Here is an 18,822-nt window from a genome sequence, read left to right as displayed (position 1 = left end):
GTTGTCTACTAAAGTTTTCATTGATATTCTTGGATATATAGGAACATAGGGGTGAGCAAAAGTGGGTTTATACTTGTGAGTATGCAAAAACAGTTTATTTTTATATTATGATTTATTGATTGTTTTACTATTTTCCACAGGAACAACAATCAAGCTACTTTTGCCCACCCCTGTATATACTCTGCAGGGATAAAAGGGTCTTAACTGAGATGTGTGGATAAAGTCCTGATCATTTAGCACCTGCTTATTGGTCTACTTACCCTTGCTTGCCCAGCTGAGCGGGCATTAGCAGGAGAATATAGACTTGCAGAGTGCTTGCCTGAGTAACACTGGGCATCTTGAGCAATTTTAAATGTAATTTTTGTTATGTTGCCTTGATCCATAAGTACCTGTTTGAATACCTTTTGTAGGTTCTTTGTTCTTTGAATCCTGATGAAGCTCATTCTGTCTTGAAATTATGGCGCATGGTAAATCAAAGCAAAACTACAGCTCACTTTGTTAAATCATGCCAGACAATAAAAAAATTATAGTATGCTATATTTTGTACAGAAAACAGGGCTAAAAATTAAAAGAATCAACATCTCAACTTTTGGTTGAGAATCATGTCAAATAAATTAAAAAAACAAAAAAGTGTGAGGCAAATATCACTAGTCAGTTTTATTTTGCTTTAACGGGATAATAGCTGCTTTTGGTGTTTGCTTAACCTTTGCCTCTTCCGTACTGTTTCCTGACTTACCTGCAGTTGGAGCGGACCTAAGCCTGGAGTTGCTGCAGCGGCAGCTGCCATGGTGGTTGGGATCAGCTGAACAGGGTAAGGGTCACCTAAGTAAGAGAATAATAGAGGCGTCAGCACCTTTTCTCTACTCTCCACCTGCAAATTAAACTCATGCATTCACTCTCTCCAAAAGCCTTCTTTTGTGTGCCTTGCTGAGGCCTAATGAAAAGCTCTATTGTGCAGCCTTTTACTAACACTCTTTTCACAATTCTGGCTGAGAGAGGAATGTGAATAAAAGGCACAAGCAATTAAGGCGGAAACCTCATCCTTTTTTCATGATGTATTTAGAAAAATGAGAGGAAAAAGTGCGCATTGATCAGAGGGCTGCACTTTATAACACACACACACACACCTGACAATCTTGATATGAGCACACTAACTCCTCAGCAAATTCAAAATATTATTATATAAGGAACTTAACAAACTTAATTCTATTTTAACAAGCTAAGCTCTAAAGATTTAAGCCAAGTAGCTTATCTTTTGAATGCTATGATTCAAGTTAACCACTTAAATAATATCTTGTAGACAAGTTCCTAATAAAGAAAACATTTAATGTACTTTTTAAGTTACATAAATATAAATATCTTTATTATTCTAGAGATAAATGTTTATTAAAATATTTTTAAAAACATAAATAAATGGTTTTTATTTGTGGAAATTTCTAAAAATTAAATCTTAGTAATTTAAAATTAATCTTAAAGTGTTAATATATCTGAACCATAAATATATGGACACACACACACACACACACATATATATATACACATAAGATTATAATGAAAATTTTTGATGCAAAAATGAAATTTTTCTACTCAGTAAGAAGGTGCCACAATGTTTGCACAGAGCACAAAGATACGCCAACAGCACATATGTTATTAGTATTTGAAATATAACCATAGCAAATAATTGAAAATAATAACCACAAAGACAATTTTATAATACATAAACCATGTTTCAAAAGTCTAATTTGTGAAAAACTTGTTGAATGTCGATATATTCATTCAAAAATATTTATTGAGTACCATCTCTGTTGTTAATCATTGCTCTTGACTATATAAATAGAGCTTTAGAGAAGATTAATATGCACAGGTGTGTTTATTGAGAATTTAATAAAGCTTAATCTTTGGAGTTCATGGGTGAGTCCCTAGCAATGTATTCATGGAGTCATATATTTTTATATTTGTTAGCTTCCTTAATTTTTTACTTTGTTGGAATTTCTTCTTGTAAATAAATATTCAGATTTTACTTAAGTGTTGGCATATATTTTTTCATGTTTTTATCCTTAAAGAGAACCCCCAAATTATAGGTCTCAAGCTTCAAAATACCAGTATCTGAATCTACCTCTGCTAATCTGGGCTTCCCAAATATAGAGCTTAATGAGAGAAAACAGTAAAGATAATTTAAAATTAGAAGATAAAAATAAAGTTTAGTATAAAATATAATGACTGCCTGACAAGGCAGTGGCACAGCAGATAGAGCATCAGACTGGGATGCAGAAGACCCAAGTTCGAAACCCCAAGGTTGTCAGCTTGAGAACAGGCTCACCAGCTTGAGCATGGGATCATAGACATGACCCCATGGTCACTGGCTTGAGCAAGGGATCACTCACTCTGCTGTAGCCCCTGGTCAAGACACATATCAGAAAGCAATCAATGAACAACTAAGTTGCCGCAACAAAGAACTGATGCTTCTCATCTCTTTACTTTCCTGCCTGTCTATCCCTCTCTCTATCCCTCTCTCTGTCTTTGTCACAAAAGACTACATTGTGGGTGCTTCAAACCTAGTCTACCGAGTCAAAGATGACATCAAGGAAGAAGTCATGTTTAAGCTAAAACGTAAACTAAGTGAAAGGCAGCCAGGCAAAGAACAGAAGTAAGAGGATTTCAGAAAGAAAGACAATTTTCCTGAATACTTGGAGTCCAATGAGAGGGTTTTTATCATAGCCCAATCCCTGCATTACTGAAGCTCAGAGGAAGGAGAGATTAATGAAGCTGGAAAGGACATCAGGGGACAGATTATATATGACTTTATAAACAATTTTAAAGAATCTGAACTTTACCCCATAAGATAAAAGAAACTATGAGTACAGAAAAAAAGACAGGTTGAGTAAAATTCTTTGGGCTCGCAGTTGGAGGCTGCAATCCATCATGCAAAGATGCTGAACTCTGTACAATATGTAGTAATAGTCTGGAGCAGGGTGATGATGCTGGGATGGAGAATGTGAAAAGTCAAGTGATATTTAAGAGGCTGAACTTACAAAACCTAATGACTGTATACAAATAAAAGAGAAAACTCAAGTATGACTTCCAGGGTTTTGACTTGAACAGCTGATTATACAGTGGTACTATTTGTTGTTGAGTTTTCAAACAAGGATGTGAAGCGAGATTGCCAGTCTGGACCTGGTCAGGGGGAAAAGCAAGGGTGAGGGGAAATAAAAAGATTGAATTTGAACATTTCAAGTTTGACATTACCATGTCAGGATTTTAGGGGAGAAATCTGCAAAGAAGGCATAAATTTGAGAGTGGTTAGCATATATGAGGAATTTAAAGCTATATGCCTTCATGAGACATATAAAATTCTGGGGTTAATTTTTTTAAAAAGCGAGGTCCAAGGATTGATTAGGTTATGAGTTACACTAACATTTATAGTCAATGAGAGAGGGAACTAGGAGAAACACTGAGGGAAAATGTAAATTGGGTGTTCCAGAAGCCAAGTCAGGAAAGATTTTCAGAAAGAATGATCGATTTTTTCAAATTCTGAATTTAGTAATGTGGAAGTCACTCACAACTTCAACAAGGGTAATATCAGTGGGCTGGATGGTAAGAAAATCTAATTGGAGTGAGTGTGATCAACGGGGAAAGATTAGAATTGCGAAACTGGAGGCAGAAAGTGTAAACCCTTGTTTATTGAAAGAAAATACTGAAGAGCAGGATGAGCAACACCTTGAAGTTTGTAGCAATGTAGAATTTCAGCTGCCACCCAAATCCACAGTCGAAGACAGCCTCTATGATGAAACCCCCAATGACTCTAACTTCCTGGTAATGCTTCTTTGTATAAACTCCCTCCTCTTGCACAGAAGACAGAAGTAATGAGATACTACTTTTGAGATAATGTTACAGTCTCTAGCTCTGTTTTGCTTATCCTCCCCACCTCTACACACTCTTTCTCTCTCTCACTCTCTCTCTCTCTCTCTCTCTCTCTCTCTGTCTTAAAGCAAGCAACTATGTTGTGGGCTGCCCTATGGAGAGACTCATACTCAAAGGACTGATGTCTTCAGCCAACAGCAAGCAAAGACAGGAGACCTGCCAACAATCAAAGGAAGGAACTTGAAAGTGGATTCCTCTCCAAGTCAGCCTAAAGATGACTACAGTCCAGACTGGCACCTCAATGGCAGCTCTGCAAAAGATCCTGAGCCAGTGGTATCTAGCATGGTTGTGTCCAAGAAAATATTTGTTGTTTTAAGCTACTAAGTTTTAAGATAATTTGTAAAAGCAGCAAACATAAATGTTCTGAATTAGAATTTAAATTTTAACAAGAGTCCCACATGATGTGTATTCATTTGAGAAGTGCTAAAATAAGCAATTGCACTGAGGTGTTTTTACAGTAGCTAGTAAAGGATGTATGATCAAGAAAACTTTATTTAAGAAATACACACTTGTAAAAATTACAGCATGTTTGTACACAATGAGAAAGGTCCAGTAAATAGGGCTGGAAAAAGACGGTGGTGGTGAATTGATGTTACGGCATAAGAATTTAATTATTATTTGGTATTTTTATTATTCCTGAAAACGCATATTTTATTAAGTAAAGGGAATTTTAGATGTTCATTTATTCTTCTACAGATGTATTTATTTATTTATTTTTCTTTTCTTAAAAGATTTTATTTATTCATTTTGGAGGGAGAGAAAGAAAAATAGAGAAAGAGAAGGGGGGAGAAGCAGGAAGCATCTACTTCCATATGTGCCTTGACCAGGCAAACCCAGGGTCTTTAACTGGTGACCTCAACATTTCAGGTCAATGCCTCATCCACTGCGCCACCACAGATCAGGCCTATTTTTTTCCTTTTTATTGAATTTATTGGGGTGTCACCGTTTAACAAAATTACACTTGTTTCAGGTTCCCAATTCTACAACACATCTCTGTACACTATATATTATGTTCATTACTCCAAGTCAAGTCTGCATTCATCACTATTTATCCTGCCTCTACATGCTGAATTTGTATTTACACAAACCTAAAATAACAAATATTATGACTATTAGAATTGACAATTTAAATATGTAAAACTATGTAATTTATTTATATTCATCATTTAATAAATGTAATATTAAAATTAACTATAGCAAAAGTATAGAGTCATTGGTTCTCTTCACAGTGATATAATGTATTTTATTTAACTTACTTTCCCTGTTGTAAATTAATCAATTTTTAAGCACTTTAACATCTACTACATGACCAGAAATTTGTTTTACGCTATGGAAGACAAAACTGACAAAACAAAACAAATAAAACTCGGTCTCTACAACACATCTACCTTTTTTTTTCATTTACATATCTATCTTTTTTAAATTAAGTGTTTATTCGAGTATCACTGACAATCAGAGAGCATACAGGATTTCAGGGAAAACTATTCTCTTAAGAGAATAAAGGTAAAGATAAGAGTGAGTTTGGCCTTTAAAAATTTGCAGGTTTTGGTGAGAAGAGATGTTTTTGGTAAGGTAAAATGTGTCAGAGTTTGACTATAACATGCTGAAAGAAAGAAGACAAAACCAGATTAATTGATAGGTGATTGAATAGAAGGAAAAAGAGATTAAAGGCAGAGAGCTGACAAACTTCTCATACTTCAGATGAGAATATTTGGATACAAAAAGCAATGAATAGGAAATAAAGTTTTAACAAGTATCATTAAAGAAATTAGGTAGTAGGAGGTCTTAAACATGTTTCTGGAACCCAGGGACAAAGAATTACTCATAAATTTGGATTGATAGCAAGCACCTGCATAGGAGTTTTAAGTACTTGCAAATTACTAGCATCTCCTGTTATAACAAATTGAGTATTATACATATGTTTAAAGCTCATTTTAGTTAAAATCTAGATTATTCCATAACATTAAAAATGAATATATTAGAATCTGTCTTTTTAATTTTCTAATTTCATTAATATATACTAATAAAATGAATATAATTTTCTTCCCTTTGAATATATATACAGTTTGGCCTTAAACGATATGGGTTTGAACCAAGGTAAATTAAGTTTGAGAAGGTGCAAAAGTTTTCTGGGGGTAGTGGCCCTAACCCTTGTTTTGTTCACAGGTCAACAGTGTGTATCTGTGTCTATATATTTATATACCTACCATACTGTATATGTGTGCAAATATATGTATGTATAAATATGAAACACATACCAGATAAATAATTGTGTATATATTATCTCTGTATATGTAGATTACATATATATGTATGTTATGGGCTGAATTGTGTCTCCCTCAAAATTTATAAAAACAGATTAGGACACAAAACAGAGGGGCAACTGTGTGAAGATGGAGGCAAAGACCTCCATCTATAAAAAGAAAGAGTCCTCCAAATAAAATCTACCTTGCTGACATCTTGATGTTGGATTTCTAGCCTCCAGAACTGTGAGAAAATAAATTTTGTGGTTGAAGGCACCTAGTTAGTGATCTTTTGTTATGGTAACTCTAGCAAACTAATATGAAATATTTGCTATATATAGCCACACATTAATGTATTTGGTGTTTAAGTGAATTAGAGAAAACAAAAGACTGGCAGTGGAAAATAAAAAATATTACTGTTGCTATTATGTATCTGTGATCATATATAATTTCCAAAATATAAGTATATAATTATAAATAGAATATCTAATTTTCAAAGGTTTATGTCTAAGGTACCACATATAGTAACCATCTCCATTTGATTTACAAATATACATCATTTAAAGTATGTCTACCTTATAACCAATTTCTCAGTCCTAGAATATCCAGTCTCACTGAAATTTGCCCCAAGTTACTAAATGCACACAAATACAACTGTGAAAATGGCCAATATATCCACTGAAGTCTTAATTAAATTCAAATTATAAATATGCATATGCCGATGTTCTAAAGTGGACTATAAGAATCTATAAAACTTTAAGAACAAGGTCAAGTACAGTTCTTAATGGCAAAAGAAAAATTCAGAAACTGTTGAGGAAAAAATATTTTATTGAAATAAATTATGTTGAGGAATTCCAAGATGGCAACAGAGTAAGTGGATGTTCCAACTGCCACCTCCCAGGACCAAATTGGATTACAACTTAATTTAAGAACAATCATCTTGAAAAACCAACTTTGGACTAAATGAAGAGGAGTCTATAACCAAGGAACACAGAAGAAGCCACACCGAGACTGGTAGGAAGGGCAAAGATGTGGAAAGCACGGTCCTGCTCCCAGAAGTAAGCAGCGGCTGAGGGTCTGGAGGGCCTTTCACTGTGGGGAGGGTCACCCTGAGAGGGGAGGGTGCTCAGCTCCAGGCCTGGCACCACAAGCTAGAGCCCCAGAGCCTAGAAGAGGCACCTAGACAACATTTGGGGGTGAAAAGAGCTGGGTTTCTGTTTGTAAGAAAGAGACAGAGCTCTCAGAGACTCAGGCTCTGTCTTAAAGGGCCCACACAGAAAATCTCATTCACAGCCATTTACCCAGGACTCCCATGGAGGGAGAGCTGAGAGGAGTAGAGTTGTATGACAAGGGTGTAAAGTTGGAGGCCCAGGGAGAGACGCTGAGAGGGACAGCCATCAGAACCTCTGTGCTGAATCATTCTCCAATACTGTAGTCACCATTTTTCTCCCCTCTGAGTGGCATCAGCCTGGGGAAAAGCAACCTCTCCACCCTTGGGAGCCTCTCCTGCCCCAGTCATGGAGACGGGGTTATGCTGAGAAGCCAGGAAGCAGGGGGTACGTCAGTGACTCAGTTTTCTGGTGTTAAAGCTAGAGCTTTCCCCCACATGCTCCTGAATCTAAGACTGGTTATGATGCCTCGCGGGAGACTCAGTAGAAACTGATCAGTCTACAGGTAGACTACATCTCTGGATCTCAGAGGCCACAGCCACAAGACTCCTGGAGCCACACCATACTAAGGTCTGTGAAAACACTCTGGACAGACCGAGGGGTGGAGCCACACACACCACCCTTCCTAATCACTGAATTGCTGCAGGCACTAGACTCTATCAGAGGTTTTTTTAGTGGCTGAGACCAACAAGCAGCCAGCAGACAGAGGCTGCAGGTCATGGAACTCAGGGAACCTTGGTCTTTTAAACAGTATTTCCCCCAGGACCAGTGCGGATAAAAGACAATCTACGTGTGCAGATTGATATTCCATAAGGACCTGGGCCCAGCAGAGGCAGCCACACACTCTGGATGGCTTGTAGTCCCAAGAATGTTGTTGAGGACCAGTCACAGACGGTGTCTCCCACTGGTCTGTGCTGGGTTCCTGCCAGTGAGGCCCAAGGCTGGCATATCCAGGGCCCAGCTGCGGAAAGCATAAGTTCAGGACCTAACGACCCTTGCTAGAGTGGAATCCTAAGGAATGGCTTCTCACACCTGGCCCAGCTGAGGCAAGTTTCACTCTTTGTGATTAGCCCTAGCACAGCAGCTCATATGCATTGGATAAGGTGGAGCTTCAGAGTCAGATGGCCTGGGTGCTGGATATCCTGCCCTACTGGGCTAGATTTCACAGGGGGAAGGAAAAGAGGATTAGAGCATGAACATTTATTGTGTGGGTTCTTGTGAGTTTATTGTTGGATCTGGTCAAGGGACTTAGTCACTTTTGGGGGGTATAGTCAACCCCAGGAGAAGACTCTCTCAGTCTTCCTCCCAGAGACCAGGGTCTCAACAGCTGTAAGAACTTCTGCAGAGGGCACTGTCAGCCCTACTCAATCTGAATCTGCTGCTCACATTGTTGGGGAGAAATAAAATTTGTGTATCTAGCAGTGGCTGAGGAATTAGGCTCTGAAGCAGGGGCCACATTCCCCATACTGAGCTCCTGACCAAGAGACCCCTGAGGTAAGGGATCCCACTAACATGGTACTCTCAACTTCAACTGCCCTAACTCAACAAGCTTGAAACCTGTAGAGGGGTTGGTTGGATGAGGCCACTCTGACTCCGCTATAGTCTTTCTACAGAACACTCTGTGGGAAGACCAGGCAGGAATAAAAGGAGTGGAACAGCTGAAAAGTGGATGCAAATTTTACACAGCTTGGGGCTTTTACAGAGTTGCTGTCATCTCTTAGCAGGAGGGAGCTGATCCTTATACACAGGTTTGCCCCTATCACACTACCCAGACACAGAAAAGGTAAACACAGACAGAAAAAAGAGTAGTAGCTACAGACAGTTAGCCCACAGTGGGTTAGAAACAACAGCTGACACCAAGCCAAGAAGATCTAGAACCAACACAATTGGTAGTGGGTAGCAGACAACACCAACCCTACACTCAGGTAGCTACACAAGCAGCACGCCCAAAGGTGGTATCTAGCAGGCACCAGACACTGTGGAGAATAAATATGCCCAACAGGACAGACATTGCACAGTGTGTAATATGCATGATCAAAGTTGACCCTTAGAGCCAGCCATCCTGAAGGGATAACCGTACTCATGAAAGAACCAACTGGGTCTCATACTCACATACAACAAGAGGGAAAATAGTACCAACAAGAAGCATTCCTAGAACAAGGAAAACAGGTGTCTTGGAGGTCAGTGCCACTGAGCCCATCTTCCTCATAAAGACCCACAAAAATTTTAAAGTCAGACAGTGCTACATAATACACAGACAAAATGAGAAGACAAAGAAATGTAACCCAAATGAATCAACAAAAGAAATACCCCCAAAAAATACTAAATGAAATGGAAGTAACAAAACTACCAGATACAGATTTTAAAATAATGATTTTTAAGATGCTAAAGGATTTAGAGTAACAATGTATAGACATAATGAACATCTAAATGAAGAGATAGCAGGTATCAAAAAGGACATTGAAATCATAAAAAAGAACCAGTCAGAAATGACACATACAATATCAGAAATGACTGCACTAGAAGGAATCAACAGCAGGCTGGATAAAGCAGAGGTTAGAATCAGTGATTAATAAGACAAGATAAACATAAGTACAGAAATAGAGCAACAAAACAAAAAAAGGTACAAAAAGACTGAGAAAACTCTAAGAGACCTCTGTAACAACATGAAGAGTAACAATATCTGCATCATAGGGGTTACTGAAAGAGAAGAGAACAAACAAGGGTATAGAACCTCTTTAAAGGAATCATAGCTGAAAACTTCCCCAAATTGATGAAGAAAAAAGTCACATGAGTTCAAGAAGTACAGAGTCACATTAAAGGGGAACTCACGGAGACCTACACCAACACACATCATAATTAAAGTGCCAAAGTAAAAAACCAAAGAAAAAATACTAAAAGCTGCAAGAGAAAAGCATTTAATTACTTATAGAGGAGCCCCCTTAAGGATGACATCCAACTTCTCAACAGAAACACTTGAGGACAGAGGGATTGACAAGAAGTATTCAAAGTGATGCAAAACAAAAACCTACAACCAAGACTACTTTATCCAACAAGGTTATCATTGAAAATTGAAGAAGAAATAAAAAACTTCCCCAACAAAAAACAACAACAAAAACTCAAAGAACTGATTACAACCAAACTAATACTGCAGGAAATGTTAAGTGTCCAGCTGTAAAAAGGGAAAACGAAAAAAAAAAAGAAATAGAGAAAAAGAAGAATGTAGATTTAAAGAATAAAATGGCAATAAATAACTAAATATCAACAATAACCTTAAATGAAAATGGATTAAATACTCCAATCAAAACACACAGGAAGCTGCATGGATAAGAAAACAGGACCTGTACATAAGCTGTCTACAAGAGACCCACCTCAGAGCAAAAGATAACATAGACTGAAAGTGAAGGGATTGAAAAAAGTATTTCATGCAAATGTAAATGAAAAAAAAAAAAAAAAAAACCGGGTTAGCAATACATATATCTTTCAAAATATCCTTTATTTTTATTTTTATTTATTTATTTTTAGATTTTATTTATTAATTTTAAAGAGAGGAGACAGAGAGAGAGAGAGAGAGAGAGAGAGAGAGAGAAAGGGAGGGAGGAGCAGAAAGCATCAACTCCCATATGTGCCTTGACCAGGGAAGCCTGGGGTTTTGAACCGGCGACCTCAGTGTTCCAAGTTGATGCTTTTACCCACTGAGCCACCGCAGGTCAGGCTTTCAAAATATCCTTTAAAAGAAAGGTTATAGTAAAGGATATAAGGTCACTACATAATGATAAAGGGAGCAATCCAACAGAAAGATAGAACCATTGTAAAATCTATGCACCTAATATAGGAGCACCTAAATATATAAAGCAGATTTTGATGGACAAAAAGGGTGACATTGACAGCAATACTGTAATAGTAGGGGATTTTAATACCACACTAAAATCAATGAATAGATCCTTCAGACAGAAAATTAACAAAGAAACAGTGGCCTTAAATGACACACTAATCAACTGGATTTAATTGATATTTTCAGAACCTTTCACCCCAAAACTGCACAATATACATTCTTTTCAAGTACTCATGGTACTTTTTTTAAGACACAAAACAAGTCTCAATAAATTTAAGAATATTGAAATCATATCAAGCATCTTCTCTGATAACAATGGCATGAGACTAGAAATCAACTACAATAGAAAAACTGGAAAACATTCAAACACTTGGAGGCTAAACAGCATGTTATTAAATAATGAATGGGTTAACATGAGATCAAGGAAGAAATAAAAAATTTCCATGAAAATGAACACACAACAAATCAAAATCTATGGGACACAGCAGAAGCAGTCCTGAGAGGGAAGTTCATAGCATTGCAGGCATACCTTAAGAAGCTAGAAAAAGCTCAAATAAACAACTTAACCCTGTATCTAAAAGAACTAGAAAAAGAACAACATATAAGGAAGTAGAAGGAAGAAAATAATAAAGATCAGAACAGAAATATATGACATAGAGGCTAAGAAAAAAAATACAAAAGATCAATGAAACTAAGAGCTGGTTCTTTGAAAAGGTAAACAAGATTGATGAATGTTTATCCAGACTCATCAAGAAAAAAAGAGAGAGGGCTCAAATAAATAAAATTAGAAATCAAAGTGGAGAAGTAACAACTGACACTGCAGAAATATAAAGGATTGTAAGAAAATACTACGAAAATGGAAAATTTTCTAGAAACATACAATCTTCCCAAAATCAATCTGGAAGCATCAGAAAACCTTAAACAGACCTATTACAACAACTGAAATTGAAACAGTTATCAAAAAACTCCCAGCAAACAAAATTCCTGGACCAGATGGCTTCACAGTTGAATTCTACCAATCATTCAAAGAAGAACACCTTCTTCTTCTCAAGCTATTTCCAAAAATTAAAATGGAGAGAAGACATCCAAGCTCCTTTTATGAGGCAAGCATTGTCCTCATTCCAAAACCAGGTAAAGACACTATAAAGAAAACTATAGGCCAGAAACATACCTTAACATGATAAAGGCCATCTATGACAAACCCACAGCCAACATCATACTCAATGGGCAAAAATTAAGAGCAATCCCCTTAAGATCATGAACAAGGCAGGGGTTCCCCCTTTCACCACTCTTATTCAACATAGTTTTTGAAGTCTTAGCCACAGTAATCTGACAACAAGAAGAAATAAAGGGCATTCCAATTGAAAAAGAAGAAGTAAAACTATCATTATTTGCTGATGACATGATACTGTACATAGAACACCCTAAAGTCTCAGTCAAAAAACTACTAGACCTGATAAATGAATTTGGCAAGGTGGCAGAATATAAAATTAGTATTCAGAAATCAATGGCATTTTTATACACTAAAAATAAACTGTCTAAAAGAGAAATTAAGAAAACAATCCCCTTCACTATTGCAACACAAAATATAAAGTACCTAGGAGTAAACTTAACCAAGGAGGTAAAAGACATGTACTTGGAAAATTATAAGACATTGAAAAAGGAAATCAAGGAAGATACAAACAAGTGGAAGCATATATCATGTTCATGGATAGAAAGAATAAACATCATTAAAATGTCTACATTATCCAAAACAATCTATAAATATAATGCATTTCCTATTAAAATACCAATGGCATACTTCAAATATATGGAACAAATATTCCAAAAATTTATATGGAACCAAAAAAGAAAAGAAATAGCCTCAGTAATCTTGAAAATAAAGAATAAAGTGGGAGTTATCACATTTCCTGTTATACTACATTTCAAGTTATACTACAAGGCCATTGAAATCAAAACAGCTTGGTACTGGCATAAGAATAGGCATACAAATCAATGGAACAGAACAGAGAACCCAGAAATAATCCCATGCCTTTATGGTCAATTGAAATTTACAAAAAAGTAAAGACAGTTTCTTTAATAAATGGTTTTGAAAAAAATTGGACAGGTACATGCAAAAAAAATGAAACTAGACCCCCAACTTAAACCATTCATAAAAATAAACTCAAAATGGATGAAAGACAAATGTAAGTCATGAAACCATAAGTATTTTTGGAAGAAAACATAGGCAGTAAGCTCTCCGACATCTCTCATAGCAATATTTTTTCCGCTTCATCTCCATGGGCTAGTGAAATAAAGGACAAGATAAACAAATGGGACTATATCAAACTAAAAGGCTTTTGCACAGCAAAAGACACCATAAACAAATTAAAAAGACAACCCACACAATGGGAGAACATACTCGCCTATACGTCTGATAAGGGGTTAATAACTAAAATTTATAAAGAACTTCTAAAACTCAACACCAGGAAGGTGAACAATCCAATAAAAAAATGGGAAAAATAACTAAAAAGACACTTTTCCAAAAAGAACATAAAGATGGTCAATAGGCAAATGAAAAAATGTTCAACATCTGCAATCATCTGAGAAATGCTAAATAAATCCACAATGAGATATCATCTCACACTAGTCAAAAGGGCACTCATTAACAAATCAACACTCAATAAGTGCTGGTGAAGATGTGGAGAAAAGGGAACCCTCCTGCACTGCTGGTGGGAATGCAGACTGGTGCAGCCACTATGGAAAACAGTATGTTGTTTTTTCAAAAAATTAAAAATGGAACTGTCTTTTGACCTAGCTATCCCACTTTTAGGAATATATCCTAAGAATAACAAATCACTAATTCAAAAGAAGATATGCATTCCTGTGATTGTTGTAGCATTGTTTACAATAGCCAAGATCTGGAAACAGCTCAAGACTCCATCAATGGACGAATGGATTAAAAAGCAGTGGTACATATACACAATTGAATACTATGCAGCTGTGAAAAAAGGAAATTTTACCTTTTGTGATGGCATGGATAGATCTGGAGATTAGTGTGCTAAATGAAATAAGCCAGGCAGACAAAGACAAATAGCATATGAGCTCACTTATATATGGAATCCAATGAACAGAGTGAACTGCAGAACAGAATAGAGGCAAAGGTGGGGTCACAGGGAGCAGAGAGACAGCTGTCAGAGGGAAGGGGGGTGAGAGGATGGAATCAGAGAAAGTGAAGGGATTAATGAGATTATATATACATAACACAGAGAGATACAGATAACAGGACAGCAAATCCCGGAGGGAAGGGGGAGGGAGTGAGGGGTTGGGGGACATAATGGAGGACACAGGGGTGGGGCGTGAAGGTGTTATATTGAGTGAAACACTTGAATCTGTTAGCACAATAAATAAAATTTAATAATTTTAAAAACAAATAAATAAAAAATTTAAAAAGAAAATAAATAATGTCATCCTTTTGAGGCATCCCTCAATTAACTGTACTAAAAAATATTGGAACAGGTTTATTTTGTATATACCTCATGACATACTTATTTTGTAAAAATTAGATAATGGAAAATTGTGACTTTTAAAGTTCAACCATGTGTAAGTTATTCATATTGACTTTTGACTAGTTAAAAGTAATTTATTTTACTCTTTCCTAGATTTTAACCATTTGAACAGTTTTTCCTTAAGTCTTTCCAAAATTAATTTGCTTCTTATTTCAAAGCCAAGCATGGAAAATTCTAGCTCAAAACTAAAATTTTTCAAAGAGTTGAAAAATATACTGAGGCATATTAGCTGATTGTTTTCAGAATACTAGATAGTTTACAATAAATATCTATTGATACAAATGACATAGCTAGTATTAAAAAACTCAGCACCTCAGGAAGCATGTTAACTGCATTAGCATTAAATCAAAAAACATTTGGATAATTATCTTCAGCAACAGTATGAAGGATTCATTTCTGTGCTAAAAACCACAAAGGAAGAAAAACATTTTTCAACAAGACAATTTAGGCTGAGAAAGATTGTCTAAAGCAAGTAGTTTCTTATCTAGGGTCGAAGACACACACACCTCCTTTCATCCACTGAAATAATGTAAAGGTTTTGGAAAGGTTCTGGCATTATTTTCATAAAAATAAGAAGAATCCTTCCCTTACTAGCTTTTCATGTCTTTTTTAGTTTAATTTTGTTTTACTTCCATCACAAACAGCAGATTAATTTATCTAGGTGCTGGAAAATACAGAAATTAATTCTATACACGAACATGCACAAAATCTCTGCCCTAGACTAATTCCAATTCAAGTGAAGGGGATAAACATGGCAACCAATCCTATGATACAATGTACAAAGCAGAAAAGTGTCCAAAGTATTCCTGACACCTCAAGAAAAGGACTTAGAAAAGAGGGTCAAGGAACGTTATTTGTTAAAGTTTCTCTTAAAAACGGCTACTATCAATTTAAATTATCTTCCAGGATCTTTCTACTATCTACTTTTCATGTTTTCAAACTGCTAGAGCAGGGGTCCCCAAACTATGGCCCACGGGCCACATGCAGCCCCTGAGGCCATTTATCCGCCCCCGCCACACTTCCAGAAGGGGCACCTCTTTCATTGGTGGTTAGTGAGAGGAGGATAGTTCCCATTGAAATCCTGGTCAGTTTGTTGATTTAAATTTATGTGTTGTTTATTTTAAATATTGTATTTGCTCCTGTTTTGTTTTTTTACTTTAAAATAAGATATGTGCAGTGTGCATAGGGATTTGTTCATAGTTTTTTTTTTATAGTCCGGCCCTCCAACAGTCTGAGGGACAGTGAACTGGCCACCTGTGTAAAAAGTTTGGGGACCCCTGTGCTAGAGAATCACACAATAAGCCTCCAGTATTTAGTGCAACTAGGATGGCATTTTTAAATCATCTCCTCAGATTGGTACTGAAAAAATCCTGTTCTCACCACTCTGTCAGATGGAGGGAGCTCTGTAGGAGTCCAAGACAAAAGAAAGTTTAAAGGAACATCATGGATAGAACTTTTAAAAGAAGTTGCTATCTTTAGTCTCATGGGCCACTAGATGAATTGGCGGATTCTTAACTGCTTAGAAGGAGCCTGCTGACACTGATAGGGCAGTGCTAACAATAAACAATTTCTTTATTGGCCCTTACTTTCAGGGTTATTTTCATACTCCTAGTGTATCTGATGGAGAAAGGGAATGGTAATCTGTGCAGCAATAGCAGGCAGGAGACATATCTTGTAGAGCCTTGTGTTTTATTTGGAAGGCAATGTTAAGTCACTGAAAGATTTTAAGCAGAACAGTGACATAGTCTGATTTGTGTTTTAGATAGATCAATTTTGTGGCAAAGGATAGAATCGATTAGAAGACGGAGAGAATAGACACATTAAAAACTGTTGCAGTAAATCTAGTGGGAAATGAAAATGGCCTAAACTTATCATCAGGGAAAGATGGGTGGAAAACGATTTGGGGGACAGACATGATGATTAGTTTAATGGGAATAAAGAGATACAGGGGAGAAAATGAGGGAAAATCACAGCTTAGGCTTATTTTTTACCTAAAAAAATATTAAATTGTTTACCATGATTTCTGAATAATTTATTATTCTCCCACTGATTTGAAATGTGAGCAACTAACATTTGTTAACTTTTAGTGCTCTGTTAAAACATTTTATATAGGTACATATCATTATACATATAATATACATCCACATAGATATAAATATATTTATACATGTGTGTATATAAAAATCTCAGCTAATATTCACAATTTAGTAAGGTAGATATTATTATCTTCAATCTACAAATTAAAAAAAATTATATATCCAGAATCTCACAGTTATTACTATAGTCATTGCTAATTGAGGAAGAAATCATCATAGACTATTTTTAGGTATTATGCAAATATAATATTTAATTTTCAAAACAGATATAGTAATTTAATGTTAATTTACTTAACATGTGTCAAACACTATGTGAAGGACACAGAGAAATAAAAACTTGCCTTCATGACATTTTCTGTTACAAAATAAGACATACAAATACGGAAAGTGAAATGAATCTTGCCATGTGATTAGAATCAAATGAATAAGAAAGGCAATAATTATCAAGGAAGGAAAATTTTATTTGGGCTGAAATCACTTGAGAAAGAAGCAGAGGAGGGGTTGGTTTTGAATAAAAAATAGGAATTAAACAATGAGAAGTCCAAGAGCTGCAAAGACTGATGAATAGATATAAATGCTTGCTGAATGAATGAATGGGTGAACCTGAAAGTAAAGATCTGAGAAGTAAGTAAGCAAAATGTTTTGATGAACTTGTCTGAAGTTGTACCTATTTCACATATATAGTAGCAAGAAATATTGAGAAGGTTGATTAGAGTCTATTCAAATATCAAGGTAATGATTTATACGTATTATGTACTTAAACATGTATAGTTACCTCCTATCCTAAAACACAACAAAATATCTAGATTCTATAACCCCTCTAAAACAGTAAGAAATAATTTATTTACTTTAATTTGTCTCATCTAAATGGCTAGAAATTAACCTTCAACAATAACCTTAAATACTCCAACACTTAAAGTCTCAATCCAAAAGCTTTTCTGAAAATGCTTTATACATTCAGTAATGACCTCCATTTTGCAAAGTTTTAATCGACATCGTTGTGCAACAGCTGATATTGCCAATGACTCCCTCCCTACTTCATTAACTGTTTAACTTTTCTTATAATATGCTTTCTCTTACCTTGCTCACACCGACTTTATTATTTCTGTAATAGGCTGCTCCACCTTCCTGCACTTAATCCTTTAAACATTGGTAGTTGTTGGGATCTAATCTTTAGTGTTTGGCTTTCCTCATTCTGTTCATTTTATCTGAATGACCTTATCCATCTCATGGTAGAACTACCATATAAAAACTAATACAGTCCAAATCAGTGTCTCCAACCTATACTTTCCCACTGTTTTTTTTTTTGGTTTTTTTTTTAGATAATCACTCCTTCTCCACAGGGATCAGCTATTCCACAGGAAGCTCATTCTTCACACGTGTAAAACTTTATTTATCTTTTTTTCCCCACAAAACCTACATCTACGGCTGCTATTTCTATCTTACTTGGTGACACCTGGTCACCTAGGCTATAAAAACAATAAAATCCTTGATTTCTCCCTCCCTTACACCCTCCATGGCTATTCAAGCACAAGCTTTGTTTTATAACTCCAGGCTTTCATTTATTACTACTGGAAGAGCCTCCTAATCAGTCTCCCAGGCTCCAGTCCTGTGCTAAAGCAATTCATTCTCTAGTCAGTTTTCAGTGACACTCATTACATGCACACAATAAATATGCATTGGTTATAATTAAAGTGTAATAAATATTTATTTATTATGATATACTAAGTGGTAAAGACTGAAAATTATAAACTAAACAAGAAAATTAAGTTTTGACATGGAAGAATAAAAGGATGGATGGATGGATGGATGGATGGATGGATGGATGGATGGATGGATGGATGGATGGATGGATAAATGCCAGTATGATCTCAACCCTGGCTTTTAGCCTTTCAATCGTTTTTCAGTACCTCCCGCATATAAGATCTATAACTATTATGAAGTTGCCTCTTCTTATGTCCTTAACCTACTCAGTTGTCATTTCTTGCCTTATAATTCACTCTGAACACC

General features: G+C 36.0%; 1 protein-coding gene across 13 annotated transcripts in view; it reads right to left on the bottom strand.

The window, feature by feature from the left end:
- Window positions 1-18,822, bottom strand: part of SOX5 (SRY-box transcription factor 5) — a 1,089,507-nt gene that overhangs the window by 111,677 nt on the left and 959,008 nt on the right. For all 13 annotated transcript variants that reach the window (XM_066354437.1, XM_066354444.1, XM_066354418.1 and 10 more), the window contains one exon: window positions 737-822. In XM_066354437.1, coding sequence (XP_066210534.1) covers window positions 737-822 — 86 coding nt within the window. The remainder of the gene's footprint in view (window positions 1-736; window positions 823-18,822) is intronic.

Source organism: Saccopteryx leptura, chromosome 1 (genome assembly GCF_036850995.1).
Source record: "Saccopteryx leptura isolate mSacLep1 chromosome 1, mSacLep1_pri_phased_curated, whole genome shotgun sequence".
Taxonomy (NCBI): Eukaryota; Metazoa; Chordata; class Mammalia; order Chiroptera; family Emballonuridae; genus Saccopteryx; species Saccopteryx leptura.
This window is presented reverse-complemented; position numbering and strand designations above follow the sequence as displayed.